The sequence below is a fragment of the Cygnus atratus genome, unplaced genomic scaffold, assembly GCF_013377495.2.
Source record: "Cygnus atratus isolate AKBS03 ecotype Queensland, Australia unplaced genomic scaffold, CAtr_DNAZoo_HiC_assembly HiC_scaffold_67, whole genome shotgun sequence".
NCBI lineage: Eukaryota > Metazoa > Chordata > Aves > Anseriformes > Anatidae > Cygnus > Cygnus atratus.
In genome coordinates, this window is record NW_026110192.1 from 18,577 (window position 1) to 39,223 (window position 20,647).

Consider the following 20,647-nt stretch of genomic DNA (forward strand, 5'->3'; position numbering starts at 1 on the left):
TATTCTCTCTTTGCAATGGCAATTCTGAGAAAACCATTAACTTACAAACTCAAAGGCTTTCACTATTCGTGATTCAACTGAGTAAACTGGTGGCTTCTTATTATGCAAATACATGAAATGTTTTGTTCTGGGAATATAAAACAAAATAATAGATTGGGGCATCTAAAGAACCTTTAGTGCTCTCTCTGTCATACCATCAGACTTATATGCGACATATCTTTCCTACCATAAAAATCCAAGGGAATAAGAGGTATCCCTTGAGTGATTTTGCACCTCTGCAGTAGTTACCTTTTCACTCTGTGTTGAATATCCACTGGAAGAAGGTTTCACTGAGGACAGGTTGCTATAGCTTTCTCTTCCAACACAGCTAGCTTGCTGAATGGGGGCTGTAATGCCACTGTGACACAGGCTTCCTGTGTCATCTTTTTTTAATGCAACATCTTAAGATTTTGATAGAAGTCTTTTAATCATTGTACCTGGTGATTTACAATTTTCACTGTGCACAGGGTAGGACACTTGAAGGCATGTGGACAACACTTCTGATTGTTTCAATAACTTAATGCAGAAACATACTTTCACGCTTACTTGACTCAAGGTGTAAAAACACTCATCTTTTCACCAATCATCCTTGGAAAATGAATTAAATTATTAGAACTTCAGAAGGGAGAAGTAGAGGCTACAAATTACTTTTTTCCTTTTTTATGAAGCCAAACTCTCTGACCTGATTCTTGATCAGAGTTAAGGTTTTCTTCAAGTTTTGGCATTTCTGTAGGGGGAAAAAAAAAAAAGCTGTTATACAACCGAAAGTAATAACTTCACAGACAGTCCTACAATCACCAAGGCCACTGTGTCCTAATAAATAAAGCCACAGATATACATTTTTGGATTGCATTTTAACAAGAAGCTCCCAAACCCACTTTTTAAGAGAGGAAATACGAGCATACACAGGACTTCTCCCTGGGAGAACACATCCTTAGAATGTATTTTACAAAAAGCTGGACAAGAAAAAGCATGGATCCTCAAACTGTGACACTTTCCCTGAAGAAATGTATCACATCTGCTGCTCATTTTATGTTGCTTGGGGGAAGTCATAATCTGCCCTTCTCCAGTCCTGCATACTGGGGTTTCCCTTAGCTTAACATACATTTATAACACTGTCAACTACCATCAAGAACTCATACTTTCTCTTTAGAGAGCCACAGTTTAGTGCTCAGTCTTAAAAATAAGTCTGTCACCATCCATCTACATGCATGGAAATTTTGTCTGTATCAGAAAAAAACAACAACAACAAAAAAAAAAAACAACAAACATCCACCACTAAGTCATATTATGTATCCTGAGGACAGCATGGCAGTAATCCAGAAATGGCAGATTTTCACCATCACTTTTAAATGGTCTGGCAGAGCTTTTGTAATGTTTATCATGATACATGTTCAGGATTAATTGTTGCCAAGAGATTATCATCTGCATTCAAATTAAAGGTGTTAAATTAATACCATAGAAATTTCAAGTTCACAGGAAAGTAAAAGTGGATTTGTTACGAACAATCAGGGATTTGCTTTGAGATTACACAAAATCCATCAGGGCATTTCTCCATCTTCATTCACATCCAGTATAATCCAGAGCAGGAAAAATTAAGGCAAAATCAAAGACATGCTTTGCATCATGAATTATCAGGAATCCTTTTATGATACAAACAGAATAACAAAAGCACTACCACACCAGCTGTCCACCAGACAGACAGAAACCTAATTAGCAGGCAGGCAGGTATTAGTTTCCAACCAACTGCTCCAATAAAGCATTTCCCTTCATATGTAATGCTTAATACAACTACACTTTCAGTGCTGAGAGCATATGTCTAAAACCAAAACAAAATATTCACAACATGCTCACAGTTAAATCACAACAGAAAAAAAAAATCAAACACTGAGGTTTCAACTTCTAAGAGCTGCACTTTGGAGAATTTCAAATGAATCTTCATAAAGTTACAGCCAAGTTAATTTAGGGAATGAAAATAAGAATGTTGGACCAGTGCAATGATGTATTTAATGCTTTCAGAAAATGAGGCAAAATTAAAATTAGTAAAGAAGTGGATGCTTTACTAACCTCAACCCACAGGCCTTTTACTTCTTTACTTCATGTCATTAGTTGCTTCGTAGGAATGGGAGAAGTATGTGATAAACTCGATTTATTTACGTAGAAATTAAATTAAAGAGGACTTTGTAACACAATTTCTTCGTAGAAGATAACAGACATTACCTTAAATCCAGGAAAACAGGAATTCTAATGTTATCATTTGTTGTCCCATTAAAAAGTTGAGAGTATGGTCTCGGTTGTCAGTAATGCATGAAGTTTAATAAGTGAGAAAGTGTACATTCCAAAATAATTGGTGTCAAACAAAATGTTATGATATAAAAAGGTACAAGTGACAATTGATGTGAAATCATGATCAATGCCAAGAGACTGCAGGTGTATGTCAGTGGTTGTCAGCTTCCTGGTAGAGCCAAATAGTTGAATGCCAAACCATTAAAACAATTTGACAGAAGCTGCCCTACAAGTGTAACCAAGGTCTCTCTACCTGTAGGGAAAAATAAAAAGGTATGTACTGAGATCCTCAAATGATTGACTTTATTTTGTAATTAACGGGTTACCCACCAACTGGCTGAACAGCCAATTAGGAAGCTGTTTGCACATCTAACTCATTCAAATTAGAGCATCTTTAGTAATAGTTATTAGGTATCAACCCATTAAATTACAAAGATTATACTCAGATGGGCAGCAGCAAAGCTGATGAAGTAGAAGCCATTCTTCAGACTGTCTCTACTGAGAAATGTGCTCTGAATGAAACTGATAATAGGGATTGGAAGATAGCTGCTTACAAGCACTGAAAACTTCCAATTGGCAAAAAGTGAAAATGTCCATTCTGGTTGGAAATAGGAAAAACAAAAACAGAAAGCACACCACACCACTACTTTCTAAATCCTGGAGGAAAAAAAAAAAACTACCCATGAGAGCGTGCTAAATGCAAACAAGGCTCAGCAAACAATACAGAGTGTATAAAAATGCAGTTTAATCTGAATTTTTCTGGAGCTAAACGCTCCACCTAACTCCATAGCACAAAAGAGAAAAGTTAAAAAAAATTGCTCACAGTGAGGGAAAATATTTTAAGAAGTCATTAAAGCAACAACCCTGTTAAAGAGAACAGATCTGCAAAGCAGCAGCAAAACAAGCTGCCCAGTCTATTTTATCACGGCTTTTTAGGCTTTTTTCCTATCACTTGACAAACAACTGCCATCCCCGCTGCCAAGTACTGAACTATGGTGAGACTTAACTGCGTTTAGGATGGAAAAATAAAGTTGCTGCAAATTTAACACTGCATAATCTACAACAGCTGCCTATGAAATCTACTTTATGTCCTTTTTTTCCTCTGTCTCTACTAGTATTGTTTCATCAACATACTTAGAGAAAATCTTATTTCATTTATGCTGGTTAAAATATTTTTATGCTTGTTAAAACATTGCAGGTAACTTTTAAAACAGGTAAAGAATGGATAGCACAATTATATATTACTGGCTAGATGGCTCTGTTTCATCACAACTTACATGCACCATCGAATTTCTCTGCACCAGACACAGCATTTTAAATTGTTGTAGGACCGTAAACTCTGCTAATTGTTATTGATCAAAAATTGAAAAGAAACATAACTTATTAGTTGTCCTAATAGTTTAAATATTGTTCTTTCATTCCAAGAGAAAAGCACTAGCAAGTGGCATATCAGCTCCCATTTGGACCATTGTGTTACTTTGGGTTTGAATTTGAACATCAGTTGAAGGAAACCCCAGTCATACCAGTAAGTATCTAAGGTGCTATTAGCTACCTTGTTTCTTACACTGTTCTCCTCGACATCCCTTATCACCATTAAAAGCAAATGGAAAGCCCATTCGGTCCCTGGTCATCTGAAAAAGTAAAGCTTCTCAACTGAGACTGTGTATAAAGACCTTTGTGTCTTACAGTTGATAAGAAATCAACGTCTCATCTGCCTAAAATATGATAAAAAAAAAACTGTCCCAATAGTGTAACTGAGCTATTATCTAGATATATTCACTGCACAGCATATCCTTTCTTTTGTCTATTATAATTTTAGAGTAGTATCTATTACTCTAAACATCGTTCAAGATTTTCTTCCTTAGTATTAACCCATTTAAACTGGACACACAGCAACCACTTTTGGAAGATGTAAATGAAAGTAGCTAAAGGTCACAAAAATTCAGCCCTAGCTGAAAGAGCATCTGGGGATTTTTAATTATATCTTCTCTTTAGTGATTGCCTTTTTGCACTCATTTAAAGAAGTATTTCAATTAAAAAATGATAGTCTCACTGTACTGCAAGGAATGCATAACAAACAAGCCTACAATTATACTGAGTTCAGAAGAAAAGATCTGGAAAGTGTTGACTGGTATGTGTCATAAAAGTTAGTAAGCATCTTCCTCAACATCATGAAAGAAGTTAAATTAAAAGAATGGTGGATTTCTGGTAAGTATAACCACAAAAACATATGCTCTGTAGCTAACTAGAGAGAAGCATGTTCGGACATTGAGGCTTTTATTGACTTCAAAAGGTCAGCAACTCAAATGGAGGCTCGCAGTCCCTTCTGAATGATGGACAGAAAATTATGTCCCCTGTCCAGAAACTGTCCACTACTAACATCAAGGCAAACAAGCATTCTTAGATTATTCTGTGCCTGAAGGAGATGAAAAGTATCTCTCAGCCTAAGGTAGCTAGACAGTTGTTATTTTAAGAAGCAGAAAGTATTAAAGAAAAAGAAAACAAACTTCTAACAGAAGTCAACCACAAACAATTAAGGACTCCACAAAAACTCTGTAGCTAATGAAGATGTTCCGTTCTTTATTATTGTGTAATACTTTTATCACAGAAACATGGTATTTACAAATATACACATATAGACTGCTGATCATAAAATGTTACTGAAGAATTAGTCAAAAAATCAATTTACAAAAACCAAAAACTTTCCAAAGATATTCTGGCTGAAAAAATTCAATGAAATTTCAAGGAGACAGTTCTGTACAGAAAGATAGGTTTTAGCTCCTCAAGGTCTGGTAATATTAGACAAGAGAGTTGTGAACCAAGTGAGCTAAGCTCAGCTGTACATTTGAGATGAGGCAGTTTTTATATTGTTCTTTTTCACATAATTTCTTGATGGTCAGTTCAACAGGTCTCAGGAGGCACTAGTTTGTATGTTTTTGGAAGCTGCAAGCATTGCTCTCACTTTGGCCATAAGATCCTGTAGAAAATAAGAGAAAAATTATTAGACTTGCCTAGGCCTTGAACAGAGCTAAAGCATGTGATTGAAAAAACCTGCATGAAAGGGCTAGTTTATGCTTCAGTCACATAAAATAGATTCATGACCATCAGATATTTAGCCTTGGGCCTGTGATACCAGGCAGTAGCTTTTAAAAAAGAAATGGAATTATTTTGACAGAGGATGGGTATCTTAAAACCATGTTAACATTTAATTACTGCACACTGTATCAATGCATATACCTGACATGGCTATTTGTAAATAGTTATGCTATGAGTCACAGCAGACTTGAACATATCAACAAAATCATAACGAAAATTCACAGACATAAACAGCAACAAGGGTAAGACTAAGTTGTGGATGTTGCTCAATGCAAAACAAGCACTTACTTTAGTTTGCAAGAGGACATATTTTTCCTCTCTCGTCAACACCACAAACTTAGCCTTTGCCAAGCTGTTCCTCTGTCCTTTCTTCCATGAAACTTAAGAGCACAACATAGCAAGACGGGCTCTCAGTAATACCTGCTGTTCGTGTATTGTTCTAGCATAATGTGGACTTTCATATCTTAACAGTGGATACACTGCATCGCAATGAACTTAGCTACTTTCATTTCAAGTTTAGTCAACCCTCTAAAGATTAAGCTGCTAGGGAAGCAACAAAATTGTTTTTCTCATAAGCAAACAAATTAAGAATGACAATGAACATGTCTCTATATCATATGCGAAGCTCAGAATTGTACAAGGTATTAAATGGAGATTACAATATGATGGACGCACTCCATTAGGCCGCTAATTTGAATTTGTTTATTTGTACCTGAGTGATTTTACTCTGCACTGAAGACACGATCGCTGAAGAGATTTGGCCATCTTTTTCCTGAGAAACTCCCCTAAAAAAGTAAAAATCCGTGTTAAAAGTTTATAGCTTACATTTTCAAAATGAATTTCACTCACCATCAGAGTTTTGGGCTTTATTGTACAATTCTCTCATACACTAATAAACAGTTCTCTCATTCAACCAGAAGTCAGGGTAAGTCACGGTCAGAAGACTCACTCCTGTGTAACTGACAAAAACAAATCTCAACAGCAGGCTAGGGATTTTGAACAGGACTGCACTGTATTCTGTTGAAATAATTTAACTGTGAATCTCACAAACACACTGAAATTCAAACCACCCTGTTAAAATTCTACTTCAGAGTTACCCCATTTAGCGAGAGTTACCATTTTCTAACTTAGAATCACACTGCAGAATTTTACATGTAAGTTTTATTGTAGGAGTATGTCAAGGTATACTTGAACAAGGAGCAGAACCTTCAGTTCTCTACATTCAAAGGATCACATTTCATCTCATACATAACATGAAAACTTCTTTGACAAATTAAATTTGTACAGTACTTTCCTGTCTTAAATGTAAATGTAGCAGAGGTAGTGTTAACATATTTTCCAGGTTTTGAAATCTGATCCTAAAATTTCACTGGATTACATAAAAACTCCATCAGGCAATGGAGATCCAAGCTTATCATTAGACTGATGTACAAAGTGCCATCCTCTCAGCATCTTCTACTTTTAATATACGTACATACAGAGCTCCTCACCATACCAATTAGGTCAAAAGACACATTCGCAGTCAACAAACATAAGCAGTGCAATATTACCCTACTAAGAAAATGTATTACCTGGAGCGTTCCTGGCTGGATTCCCTGCTCTCCACAGGAGAGACACTAGCTGAATGCACAGAATTTTTGTGTGTGGATGGTTTGCCTGTGACACAGCTGGTGAAGGAGACCTAGCTTTGGACTTAGTACGTGACCTAGACCGCCTCTTCTTCTTCTTTTCATGGGGACTTCTGCGAGAAGAAATATTTTATTGAAGGATAGTTACAGTAGTATTAAACTAGCTCAGTGAAAGGTACTTTTCACACTTCTAAAGGATTACGTAGCGCTCTTCCACAGGATACTTTTCCATGTACACTGAGCAAGCGTTCGAGTCTTACCCCAATATTGTATTTCTTACCCCAATACTGCACTTCTCTGGTTGTGCAAAACAATGTCTCAGAAGCTCCTTTTAATAAATTATGATAGGAAAACTACTAGTATCTGAGGCTGTCACTTGGAATACTATTTCTCAGGTACTGAGGAATTAGGCAGCAGTATTTGATACTTTAAAGAACGACATGAAAAGTCTTTAATTGAAGATCTGCAGAATAACCTCCCTAGAGGGAAGTTCCTTCTCAAACAACATCCTACATCTAACATATAATGAGAAATAGAATAATTTATATATCCCTGTATTTTTTTAGCCCATGAAGGAGCAAACCATGTAACTATAGCTTTGAAAAAAATCTACAAGGTAAATCCACAGTTTGCTTGCTTTTTAAAAACAATTACTACAGTAATCCACTCCATAACTCAACATACTGCAGGCTCAAAACCCTAAACAAGCTATTGTATACTATGCAAGCAAACCTTCACCTAGCAAGACGTTTGAAGTGCTAACCATTCCTGACTTGGAAATTTTATATACAAACATTTGCTTCTAAGAGAATGGAACAAATGACTAAGGGTACCTGATGTATTTACTATTGACAGAAGGCGGAAAACAGAGGTTGCCTTATATGAAGTGTTAAGCTCAAAGAGAATTCAACTACTAATATACTACAGATGAAACTATCAAAGCCTTTACACTCGTTTATGGATTTATGTCTAAGATTTACATACCAGTATTGATATTACTGTAATCAGAATTACTAACTTAGCTTTTAGGCAATACCCACTGCAGGCACATCTCTCTAGCTTTCTCTGCTGGGGTGCTGGCACACCTTCCATTTTTAGAGCTCACAAGGTTAAAAAGGTCAGTTCAAAAAAGAACTAGAAATGCTCTGCTAGATGTCTAAACAGAAGTAAGTTTCTGAGGCTTCTGACACACCTTAAAACATTGTAAACCTTAGACCCATCTTTTAAATACCGCATTGTGATCCCTTTATTTTCATTTTCTTGTGAAATTTTCTACTTTAAAGGCAAATATGCTATAATAAATACACACGTAAATATTCTATAATTACAATGCTTAGAATTTATCATATGATTATCTGATTTTTTTTTTTTATATAGAAGTCAGCATTCAAGACAAATTACAAAATGCGCCTTATTCTTTTCCTGCATAAATAATCATTAAATGGCAGGGAAAAAACACACAAAAACAGCTCTATTGGCCTCTAACATTCCCATAATTTTGAAAATAAAAATCCTCTACAAAGTTGGTTATTCCTTGACTAGCTGCTTATGTACTGTAATTGCTCAATTTCTTAAAACATAACGTAATCAGGCAGTGAATATATTTCATATTTAACTCTTGAAAATCTCAGCAAACATTCATGGTGCTAGAATATTTTAGAGTAGGCTTTTTCGGTATTCTTAATCTCAGATTATAATGAACAAACACTATAAATGCTGAATGAAATTGTCTATCAATTTTCTAGTTTTAGAAGGGTCCACATGCTAAAACCAGGCTTATTTTTACAATATTTTTTCTACGCACAAAAGCTAGCATAAAGACCCATGCATATTCTCTGTGGAACGCAATTCACTGCAGATGAGTTAGATTAAAATGATTAAGATGATTACAGATTAAGATGATTTACATTATTCTTATTCAAGTAACTATGATGACATCCAAGGTACAGGATAAGCAGAAAAAACAATTGTTACATTTATTCTGAAATAAACATTATTTTGTTAAGCAGTAAGCCACTAAATTCACAGAGAAGACAAAGCATAGCTTCCTAGTTCTTACATATTTTCTTCTGGAAATGTACCTACAAATTTACAAGCAATGCTAGCATCACCACAGGTATCAGATTAATGCCTTAAGCAGTTTAAAACACGCAGTATTTATTATGTCTAGGGTCCTTTTCAGTCCTCTGACGATACAGGATTCCAAAGCCTGCCTATTCTTTGTTTAGCTGTGGTTACAAAAAGCACTCAGCTGACGGCTGCCATGTAAGATTCAAATCTGCATTTGGCTATCAGGCAAAATATACATTACTTCCTCACAGAAAGCCTAAGTAAACTAAGTGGCTTTTAAAAGATCATGAACCCAAACCTTCCTTCCATTACACCCACTGCGAAGAACCTACTCCATAAATGAAGATCAGGAAAAATGGTGCACCACAGCATCTATCTACATTTTTACTTGACATTTAACATGTCAGTCCTAGCTAGGCTTTCTGCAGTCAGAGCTGTAAAATGTCCTCAACTATGTTTATCTACAATATTCTTTCTTCAGTCTACTTTTTTGCTTTTACTGCCATATGTTGTTGTGTAGTGTTCTGTTTTCTTGTCTGAGGCCTAACAAAAGTTTTCAAGTTCTACCTATATAAACAATATTGTTTAAAGAGGAGTCTCATTTATTTCAAAACTCCAATCATAATTTAGCACTTTGAATAGCATTATTTTCAACATGATTTATAGCTTAAAATATCAAACGGTCAAGCAGCAGGCACACCAACGCTGCATGAAAGAACATCACAGGGCTGTGAAACAATTCTTGCAAGTATTTATAGGAAGAAAAACATTCTAAGCTTCTATATATTGGATCTTTTCTGCTTAACCAATTTGCATGCTGAATTCCACAGAAACCTCTATTTTTATCTCAACTTTGAGTATGAAAAACTGAATCAGTTGAAGTATACTGATAAAGTTCTCATTTATACATACCATACATCAATTAGCTAGAAGCTGTTAAGAGATGGAAAGTTATCCTAAGAAACAATGCCAATATTTTAAAAATCATGAAAGTGAAAGTGACCTCCTTGTTTCCTACTCTACAGGAGATATGGAAAAACAGATTAAAGACAATCTTCACTGATGCAGAGAAAGAGTCTGTATGTTCAGTTTAGTAACTCTTAAGGTGCTTTGTTTTGTGTACACTGCAGCTGTACATGACAAAATTAGCATGAAAATTTTCACTTCCTCCCATGTTGAACTTAGAGACAAAACATTTCAAGCCTTTTGGGCACACATTTTGCAGATGTTTTTATTCTGCACCAGCGAGATGAAATAATGGTTGTTATGCCATCTTGCCAATAGGAGTTCAGGTAGACTATATGCAAGGTGGTCTCAAAAAAGGCACCACTTATTTTGGATTTCACATTCCACTCAGGTAGTAAAATAACTGTTGAACATAAAACAGACTTTTTAAACTGGATTTTCCCTTTATTTGTGCAGATACGGTGAGTGGTCAAGCAACTTTCAGATACTGGTATGAGTAACTTAACACCAGTATATGGCCTCTGTGGAGGTCGTATCGACTGGACAAGTGGAACATGAAAAACAGACCAAAGACTTCAGAGTCCAAATAAAATCTGAACTTTTACAGCTAGGAGACAGTACTGTATTAACATTCATTGATTTGGTTCAACATTTAGTGTTCAAACATATACAAGAATGTGCAAAGAACGATAATCAGTGCTTCTGGTTTTTCTTTTCCTCCACAGATGTATTTGTCTAATAAAATAAAGCCCCAGATGAAAAGAAACCCAAAGCTTTAAGTTTTATCCAGGGAGTATACAACACTTCAGGCAACATTTAAAGTCTTCTGATACCGGAAGATAACCTCTTACACTTACTTGGATCGTGCACGTTTCCTACTGTTTCCAGGACTATTACTGATGCGATAAGCTGTTGGAACACTCCTTTCCTCTCTCCGTCTTTCTGGTGTGTGAGCCCTCCTCCTAGGTGACCTTGATCGTGACCTAAACAGGAAAAACACCCAAAAGTTTGCTTTTTGTTACTTATATTATTTGTATAATTATTTTTGTTTCGGTGGAATTGTGCTGTCACCAAACACAAATGTAACACCATTCACTTCTCTTTATATCATTATGGGGTATTTAGTCTCCAAGACTTGTCAGTTGCTTATGAATTTCTAACCCATCCAACGCATTTAGGGTGTAGTTATCCATTGCTTTTCACTCCCAACACTGGGGGTGGGGGGGAAAAAAGCAATTTTTTTTCAGTATTGTGTACTGACATCAATGTCTGTATTAGTAGGCATGAATGTTCCACTTCAGTGCAGTCACCTTTTGTGGCAACAGAGTTTACTAATGATGGTACACAGAAGTCCAATTTGGCTTGAAGCCTGGAATTGTCAGGCCTGACCTTGTCTTCTCAAATTAATGGAATGTTTTTAGAACTGCTGCATCACAGAGATAAATGCAAGTTTTTGTTTCAGTTCATCTCCAGCTCTGACAAGTCCAGGAAAATTTGTCCCTGATGCTGCAGAATAATCCTAACACAGTTAATATTTTCACCTGTGCAAGTGACCAACAACCCACGACCGGCATTGTTTGGCACTAGCACTTTCACTTGAAATATTTTTCCTAGAGAGAGAAAGAGAAAGACCAAGATGAAAAAAAGCATGCCCAGTTAAGATCAGAAATCAACTTAACAGCCTAACTCTTTTTCTGTGTGATCTGCAATTAAGTGATGTGCAAATAAAAACCTGAATATTTTTTAATAACCAAATAATTTGAATGAGGAAAGTCCTGAAGAATGGAAGGGAGACAGGGAGGAGATTGAGAAGGGGACAAGACAGGGACCCAGCTTGAAAAAAAGAAAGAAAAAAACCTAAGCCCCAAATCTAACCCAATTCACGGTAGTAACAGTTAATTTTGTTCCCACTAAAGCGTATAGTTCTAATCATTTGATTTTTATTTGTTTATTTTCAAGCCTTTATTTATTTGCTATAGGTATGTCACTCCAGGTATACCAAACATTCATTTTCTTTCGTTCTTTTGCAGTGACTAAAAGAGAAGCCATTTGTGAAATCACTGATCTTCTGCAGACTTGCACCATATATTTAGTATATACACACACGCTCCTGAGCCATTTCTCTTATACCTACAACAGAACCGATCAACTGAAAACGAAAAAAATAATCACAATGGCAGTTAAGGGTTGCAAATTAACTGCTTTGTCACTTAGAAATCTGATCTTTACCAGGCCTTTCAGAAGGATTAAAAAAGGAAAAAAAAAAAAAAAACAACAGATCATAAAGTTTGGGGTCAGTCAGACACCTTGACATTTTACCAGGATTTCCCTCAAAAGAGCGCCAGCAGTCAAATCTTTTCGTTGTCGAAGCTGCCTGATAACTTTCCCGCTCTGTTGCTGCTGCCATTGATGAGTTGCTCAGACTCGGTTCCATGCTCAGTGTCCCTGTGGATGCTGTGAGTCTGTGATACGGAGGCACACACTTCACATTCAGAATAAAATGTGCTAGTTTTGGTATTAACTAGACTCCTGAAAAGGCTCAGTCCCTTAACCAAAAGCTGAACCTTAGTGAAACATGCCTATATGGACCAGCCTAAAAAAAGTCCAAACAATCAGAAAGAAAAAAGCATTAGCTTCATTTTTATGAACCAGATATGATGTTTTTTGGTTCTACAACATTCTTCCAACCACCAAACGTTAAGAACTTGGCCATTAGTTTCAACAATTACAAACAGCTTAACAGTTTTACTGTGATACAACAATTATTACTTTCATTACACTATTATTTTAAGACACTCTATTCCTTTCAAGTCAACAGAACTTGTGTTTAGAAGGGTCCCAAAAGTTCAAAGGATTACAAAGCTTGGCATGTCTCATTACCATACAGGAATTAAAACTAAGTGAAAAGACACTACCTCAGCAATAAGAAAACTGACTTGGAACAAACAAAGAGCAGTTACTTCCAAATCTCTCAAATTTCTGCAGTTGAGGCAAAAAGTCAGTCTCTCTCTCACACAAGCATTCTGAAGCATTCTTCCCAAACTTATTGAAAAGTGACCCACTAATGAAGCATGCCACTACTACCTATTGTTTGTTACTCATTAACTCGGTAATTCAGTATGTGGCTTAGCTATTCTGTTACTAGACAGTATAAAGGAAAATGATCAATATCCAACAGAAGTTTAGACTTTCCATCTCTGCTTTAGGTCAAAATGAACATCCAACTGTCATCGAACCATATCATTCAATACCTAATGAGCGCCTCTCCATCCCCTCTCATACACAAACCACACTCACACATACAAAGACATCATTAGCTTAGATCATGTGCTAAAAAGATCTACTGGTAGAAAACAGAGATTCAGATGAACACGGTCATTTCTTACACTTACTGTCCATCAGCTTCAAAATCAAACTTCCCAGCTAGAACAGCATACCTACAACTCCAGGGACTGACAATTTACACTTCTTTAAAGAGCAGCACTATCAGATGCAATTCACATCTAACTTTTTATGGTGCTTTGAAGCTGATTAAAAGAAAGACACCATGAATCATTTACTAGAGATGACGAAAGATACCAAAGGCTCTTTGCCAAGACAGATTTAACAGATATGCCTCACCTTTGACCTTAATTACTGATGTGTAATAAGTCGTTATCTCTTTGGGACTAACACCTCCAAAGCAAGCCATGCTAAAATATCTTACAGTGTTTTTATACATTGTTTACTGTTTCTATGACTTAAATTTAACTTTAACCTGTCATGTTGGTCTAGAATTAAAGCCATACTAGGCCAGGAGCTTTGTGGGACTAACTCTGGCAGGCAAATTTTGGTTCAGAAAATAGCATTCATTTACGCAAAGAAATTTCTTGTAGTGTAGCACATGGCTCCATAAAAGCACTGTATCTGGGTTCCTTGCAAAACTACTTTCTTTAAACTTGTTTCTGTTAAACAGGCTTGGTTGTGCTACCCAGAATAATGAATATTCAAGGCATGCTTTGAATTAATTTGCTGTTATTTGAACATATTTTTTCAACTTTAGTACTGCTGAAGTTGCATTAGAAAATACTAAAAAAAAATGCAAATTGTACAAAATTGTACCTTACCAACGCCTATTTTTAAATGAAGCAGTGTTATGCCTCTAACAATGCAAAACCAAATGATAAACAAGTGATATAAAACAGTATAGAAGTATATTGCAATGATTATTTCCATGATTTCCAAAACTAATTTTGATTCAAAACCAAAGAAAAACCAAAAACAAAGTTTGACAAGAATGCTGAACATCACTTGAACAAAGACAGCAAAGACAGTTACTGTAAAGTTATCTTTAACTTCACTTCCTACATCTCATTCCCTATTAACTTGTTAGAAACCAAAATCAGTATATAGTTTGTTGTAATCTTATTTTTTGAAACAACTTATATGATTAAATAGTAACTACTCAAAGCATTAAAGAGAAGCTCATCGAGTGTCCGCATGGAAATCTCACAAAATCTAAGACTTTTACGACTGTTCCCAAATACAGGGCACATGGTGAGTGGTCATTATTACAACTTAGAGGTAGTTCACTATTCGTTATCATCCAAGTGCAATATAGTCTAATGAGAAATTGTGGAATATGCATCTCTCTTTTGGTTGTCACAGGTAATTTAAATATAACAGTTTAAACAGCTTCAAATCTAAAACACATTTTTTCACTGTACAGACCCCTCAAGCCCAACAAACTACTCTCTAGGAAAGTTATGAATTAAATTACTACAAAAAGATCCTCTTTGTTATTCCACTTTTTTGATTAATGTGATCTGTAGCAGTAAGCACTACAGAAAGAAAATTCCAGCTTTTTTTTTTTTCAGTCTACTGCACCAATAATTGCTCTATATTGTGGTCTGCAGGTTAGCATATACATCTAGTCCAGGATGGAATAAGGCAACAAAATCTCCAACACACTACATTAGATTGAGACATTCAAATAAAGCAAAGTTACTCAAAATAGGAATGTTCCCATATAATTTAGCATCAATAACCAGACAATAAAGACTATCCTCTAGGCACCATCCAATTAATAAAAGATGAACACAGTAACCGCTGCAAATAGTTCACAGCTTTATCCCAGGTGGTGATGACTCTTTACATAACTACTTATTCAGCAGTACACTGTAACATCCAGTGTTTTAGGAATCTAGAAAAGTTACACATTTTGCATCAAGCACTGGGAAAACTAAAGACATAAGAGACGTGAAAGGTGCCATGTTTTGAACAAGGCAAGGCAACAAATGGAAATTATATTTATATATTTAGTGTTGAAAATTAAGAAAAGTTGTATCTCTTCTAGCTAGGCACCAACATTTGCTTCTCTTGGGGAAAGTACTAAGACAAGGCATTATTTTTACCTTAACATTTGAGAGACAAAACACGTCAGTATCTGAATGGGTTATGAATCAGCCTCCCACTCTTGATTACTTAATTATTTTACAACCTTTCCAGTTTCAGGGGCAAGAACTTTGATTTTGTAAACAAACTGAGTACTTTAAGGATTATCAAACACTTTCAGTAAAGCCTGGTTAACTATCGCCATCATTTCTTGTACAATGTGAGACCATGGGGTTAATTTTTCAAGGACCTAATTAGAAATACAGAGCTAGAGAAGACTTAAAGAAATCAGACTATTCAATACTCTCTAAACCATCATTCTTAACACAGAAATTTCCCATGATGGCGCTTTCACAAGCTGTATTAACCACTGAAACTATAAAAAGCTTTCTAGTCTCTCTTCCATTAATTTAAATCCATTACTTCTCATCCTAACCCCAGGGACTGAAGAAGAATGTTCTATTCCCACCTTTCTGGCATACGTGATGACTCATTTAATTTTCCTCCAGTTTTTCCAAAGTCATAATTCTAAATCTCCTCACCACCCCACCTTTTTTTTTTTTTTTAGTTTATGAAAATTTTTGCTGATTCACTCCAATCTTCCTCTAGCTGGTCAATATCCTTCTGAAGTGTCATGGTCGAAGCTGGACACAGTACTCCACCTCCCATCTCAAAATTATCTTTATACATCTTATTTGCAACACTGGAATTTGTCTTCCAGCTGAGGATTCATTCAATCCATCCTGCATAAGACTTGCTGTCTTGACTGACTATATATATTTTTTTCCATTTCAAATTTTTTACTGTACTCCCACCAGACTACTCCTTACTAGTATATAAGAAAAACTGTAAGTGATAAAATACTCTTCCATTAAAGTAAACCAACAGTCACTATATTTAGTATAATATGCAGGAAGAAGGTATTAATTACTATTAATTACAGGAAGACCTCAAGCACAAGTTTAGATTTAGTCACACTGAGAATGCTGTAGATAGTAAGGTAAATTTAGACATATAACAGGTCTTCTGTCAAAAGGTTTCTCATACGACCTGCAGAAACCTCAAAGTGAAAGGGCAACAACTCAGCACTGATGATACTGCCTTAAGTTCCCAGAAACAATGGTTTCCTGCATGGGAGACCCTCCAGAGACCTTTGTTGGAACTGGCATTCTCAGATCAGAAAACAAGATGAATGAGAGCCCTTTCCTGTTCAGCTTTAACACTAGTCAAATTTTAAGATGTGCAAAATGTTCTCAATGCAAGATGTGGTGCAGTTCTGAAACAATTTTAAAATTCAGCCAGCCAGCATCAAGCTTACTGGACCTCTCAGGTGAACAATTCAAACAGCTGATCTAGGAAAAATCTATCCAGATTTAATTAGGTGTCATCCATTATGCCAGGGCTAGTATGCATCTATTAATTGATTTGCGCCCGGCAGCATATTCTACAGGGCACACAACGATTAGCTCCATCGGATTAACTATTTTTAGTGACTTTTGTGTAGTATGTCCACCAACTGAATTCTGGCCAATCAAGAAAAAAATTCCACTAAAAAATAAGACTGTCCGTGATATGTGCGTTGGACTTCATAATAGAGTAGTTCGGTCTTTCCACTACCAGAACCAAATGTAAATCAGTTGGTGAAAGTATTCAAGCCTTGATAAAGAAGGAGATATCTTCAGATCACCATGAAGTCGCTGAAGACATCTCAATATACATCTGACTTGATTGTCATTAATCTGGTTAGTGCCAGATGCAAGCTCATGCAAGATGCAGGATTATCCTTAACCTACAGAGTAGCAGACTCAAGTACTAATAAGAATTTTCTTAGATGATTCTTTTTCAAGGTACCAGAAAAGATTATTATTTTTTTAATCATTACTTTGATGATTCTCCTTGTTTTCACCATTTATCAATAAAACAGTAGAAGAACATACATGACATAGCTTGGATGAAGAGACAAGGGAGTTCCGACATGGGAGTTCCAAGTGAAGATACAGCTTGGCAGGGAGCTGAAAAGATCAGTGATTCACCTGACAAGACTTTTCCTCAAGATATCCTCCACTTTGAGGAGACACATATTCACTTCACTAAACAATGAAAGCTTCATTCAGCATCATTCCCTTTATACACCGGTATGTGCAAAAAAAAGAATGGTACCAGAATATTTTGGAATGCATCTAATAACATACAAAGTATCATGACCACCTGTTTGTCAAAAGCAGTCAAATAAGCATTGTGCCAGACCGATCGTTTAAACCCAAATCAAGTTATGTTCATTTCATTTCTTTCATCTCTGAGCAGCAGAGATGTCTTCAGTGAAGTATTGTATTTAACCTAAGAAAACTAGTATAAAATATCAAGTTTTAAAGCGTTAACACATATATTAGCATAGTTAGACACTTTGTTAAATGTATTTGAAGTTTTGTCACATCACCATCAACAGCTAGAAAAAAACTGAGAAACAGCTGAACCAGCTGTTTCTATAGAAGAAGCATTTAAATCATTGGCATGTCCACAGAGGTAATACATAATTCTGCGTGCATCAGATACATATACAGCTATGGTAGTATTTATAGGCATAATTCATTTGAGCTACAAGTTACTGAAATACTGTTTGGATATTCTGTAGCATGATCCAGAGACTACAACCCGGGAACATGCCCTTCTGACTGATCACAGCAACTGCTCTGCAAAAGGAAATTAAGATACAACAGAAGTTTACAGACAGCAATCTTTAAAGGTTCCTAGACCCAAATGTCTTAGATGTAATTAATAGTATTAATATAACATAATATATATAGCCAGATAATTAACATAATGCATTTAATCTCATTAATGGTCAAATTTAGCCCAACTGCAGTGGGCTACATTTTTCTATGGTCTCTGTTCCACAACAACTCTGCTTTCAACCTTCTTTGATTCCTGTCATCTCTCTCCTGCCATTCATCCATCACATCTTTTCACATGCTACCCAACTGCTTGCTTTCCTTCTGAGCTTTGCTGTTCAACCAGCTAGTTCTCTATTTCATGTTTAATATTGCTACTATACCAGAGCAATAGCCACAAACTCCTCTTCTTGTTATAATCACACTCCTACATAGTATCACCAGGTATTTCACAGACCAGAGTGAAATTTGCTGGTGTAAATTCTGCACTATGTATTTAGAAATTAACAACTATTTCATCAAAAATATTTTCAGAGATTTTCCATATTTGATATTTTCTCACTGTCTTCAGGGTGACTATATCCCTATGTAATTAGAGAAGTGCAAAAACATTTCCAGTATTAGCTCACACAGAACTCTAGAGAATATGGTTGGTTTCCAAACCCACCTTGAATGCCTGACAGTTCTATAGGCAGTGGGAAGTGAGTGCTTTGCTTTTGAATGTGATCTAGATCTGGACTTAGATGAAGAATGATACTTGAAAGGTGATCGAGATCTTGTCCGAGATTTTCTTGTGTTTTTTTCTTTTTTTTTTTTTCTTCATCCCTAGGAGGATCCTTGCTTTTGCTTGAAGGCCTTTCTGCTTGTTTAACTTCTAAGGTAGGTAAAGTTCTGACTGCAGTCACAGGACATGGTATACTACTGACACTCTGAAATCAAAGGTAAACAAAGAACATCATCATTCAGTTTTGAAAATTGCATAAAAATGTTTAATTTGAGAAAGTCCTATGTGTGTAGACAATACATAAACATCTCTAGATCTTTATAGCTTTTTATACTAAACAGGGGGTTACATCTACTGTTATGCATGCCATGTAAATACACAGTTCTGGCAAAGAAACTTAAGATATCCTACTCACTAATCTTGCCTATATATATCTATATATGTATATATTGTCGAAATGCTGGATAACAAGTACAACAGCAAGGAAGATAATAACTAACAATCATCTTACATTTTTGACTCAAGAAAGTATGAGAAATACATCCATCTTAAGAAAACAGTTGTTAAATCAATAACAATCTAACCTCCCACGACTGCTTTAAATCCTCACAGTGCTGCATTAGTATTATGTAAAGCGCGCGTAAGTCAGGGTCACATCTTCAAAAACACAAATCTAACATTATTCAATAGAGGCCTATACAGTCCCCCAAAGGTATATATGCAAGTCGGGATACACGTTAAGACTCTCAGCTTAACTAGGTATACTCCTGAGGTTTCATCTTTAGTTTATAGAAAAAATGTGTTCTAAAAAAAAAAGTCTACTACCAGATAACTTTTCATGTATTTATCCTTTTGTTTAAAAATGTATAAACCAGAAAAATACCATCAGGACTTACTGATATTCAAGATTAAGTTTTCAAGTCACTTTCTTCCTTGAACTGTGCTATTTAGATTAGAACCTCAAGTAAAACAGCAAAATGAAATAGCGCTGATACAAATTATTTCTGTACTTTACGAAATAAGTCGTTTGCATGTAAAGGGCTGGAAAAAATGACAAAAGTTATTAATCCTAATGATAGAGCAGGCCCTTGCTCAACTCATGTTCAGTGAGTAATTCTGACTACAATTGAGTGAATTAAGCAAAACATACCACACTCCGAGAAATTTTCAAATTACCAGCTTGTACCTGAGAGAATTCTGGTCAACACCTTGCTCAGAACAATTCAAGTCAGGCACTGTAGATAGGCTCCTCATTTCAAAGTCTGTCATTCCCCTAGCTGCCATTTCAAGGCAACTGGAGAAATCAGTTTCCCTGTCATAATTTCTGCTCCACCTGGTCTGACACTTTCACCATTTGATACAAGGATGCTTACCGTGATCAGAATAGAAACTAATCCATTAAAATCCCAAATAACCAAATTAGAAGCAGGTGATCTTCTCCTCTCTCTCTGCCTTCTTCTACTGTGAATAGGTCAAGGCAATAATTGACTACATGTGAATACTCGGAAATTCGGCTTTGCTTCACATTACAGCAATGTTTCTTTTGTGAGCTTTAACTGATAACTGTTATCACAATATTTACAAAAATAGCAATAAAGCAGTCCTGAAGTAGTTTGCTTCAAGGATTATAAACATTTTATACCATTTTCATTTGAGTGACTGGTTTACGTGTGGCCTATTTCCAATTTCCCTAACTTCACAATCCACACGCAATTCCAGACACCTCATCTCCAAACTCAAGGGTTTCCTAAGAGACTACTGCAGCCTATTTTTGTTCCTTGACAATGTTATTCATG

The 20,647-nt window shown here is 35.8% G+C and overlaps 1 protein-coding gene across 1 annotated transcript; it reads right to left on the reverse strand.

Moving 5' to 3' along the window:
- Nucleotides 1–4,929: 4,929 nt before the first annotated feature.
- Nucleotides 4,930–18,903, reverse strand: LOC118253013 (serine/Arginine-related protein 53-like). Its single transcript, XM_050716970.1, has 6 exons — nt 18,795–18,903; nt 12,392–12,547; nt 10,943–11,068; nt 6,993–7,162; nt 6,134–6,206; nt 4,930–5,302 (listed from the first exon to the last, which is right to left on the reverse strand). Exons 2-6 carry the CDS (start codon nt 12,517–12,519, stop codon nt 5,284–5,286), a joined length of 516 nt encoding a protein of 171 aa, XP_050572927.1. The 5' UTR covers nt 12,520–12,547; nt 18,795–18,903; the 3' UTR covers nt 4,930–5,283.
- Nucleotides 18,904–20,647: the final 1,744 nt, after the last annotated feature.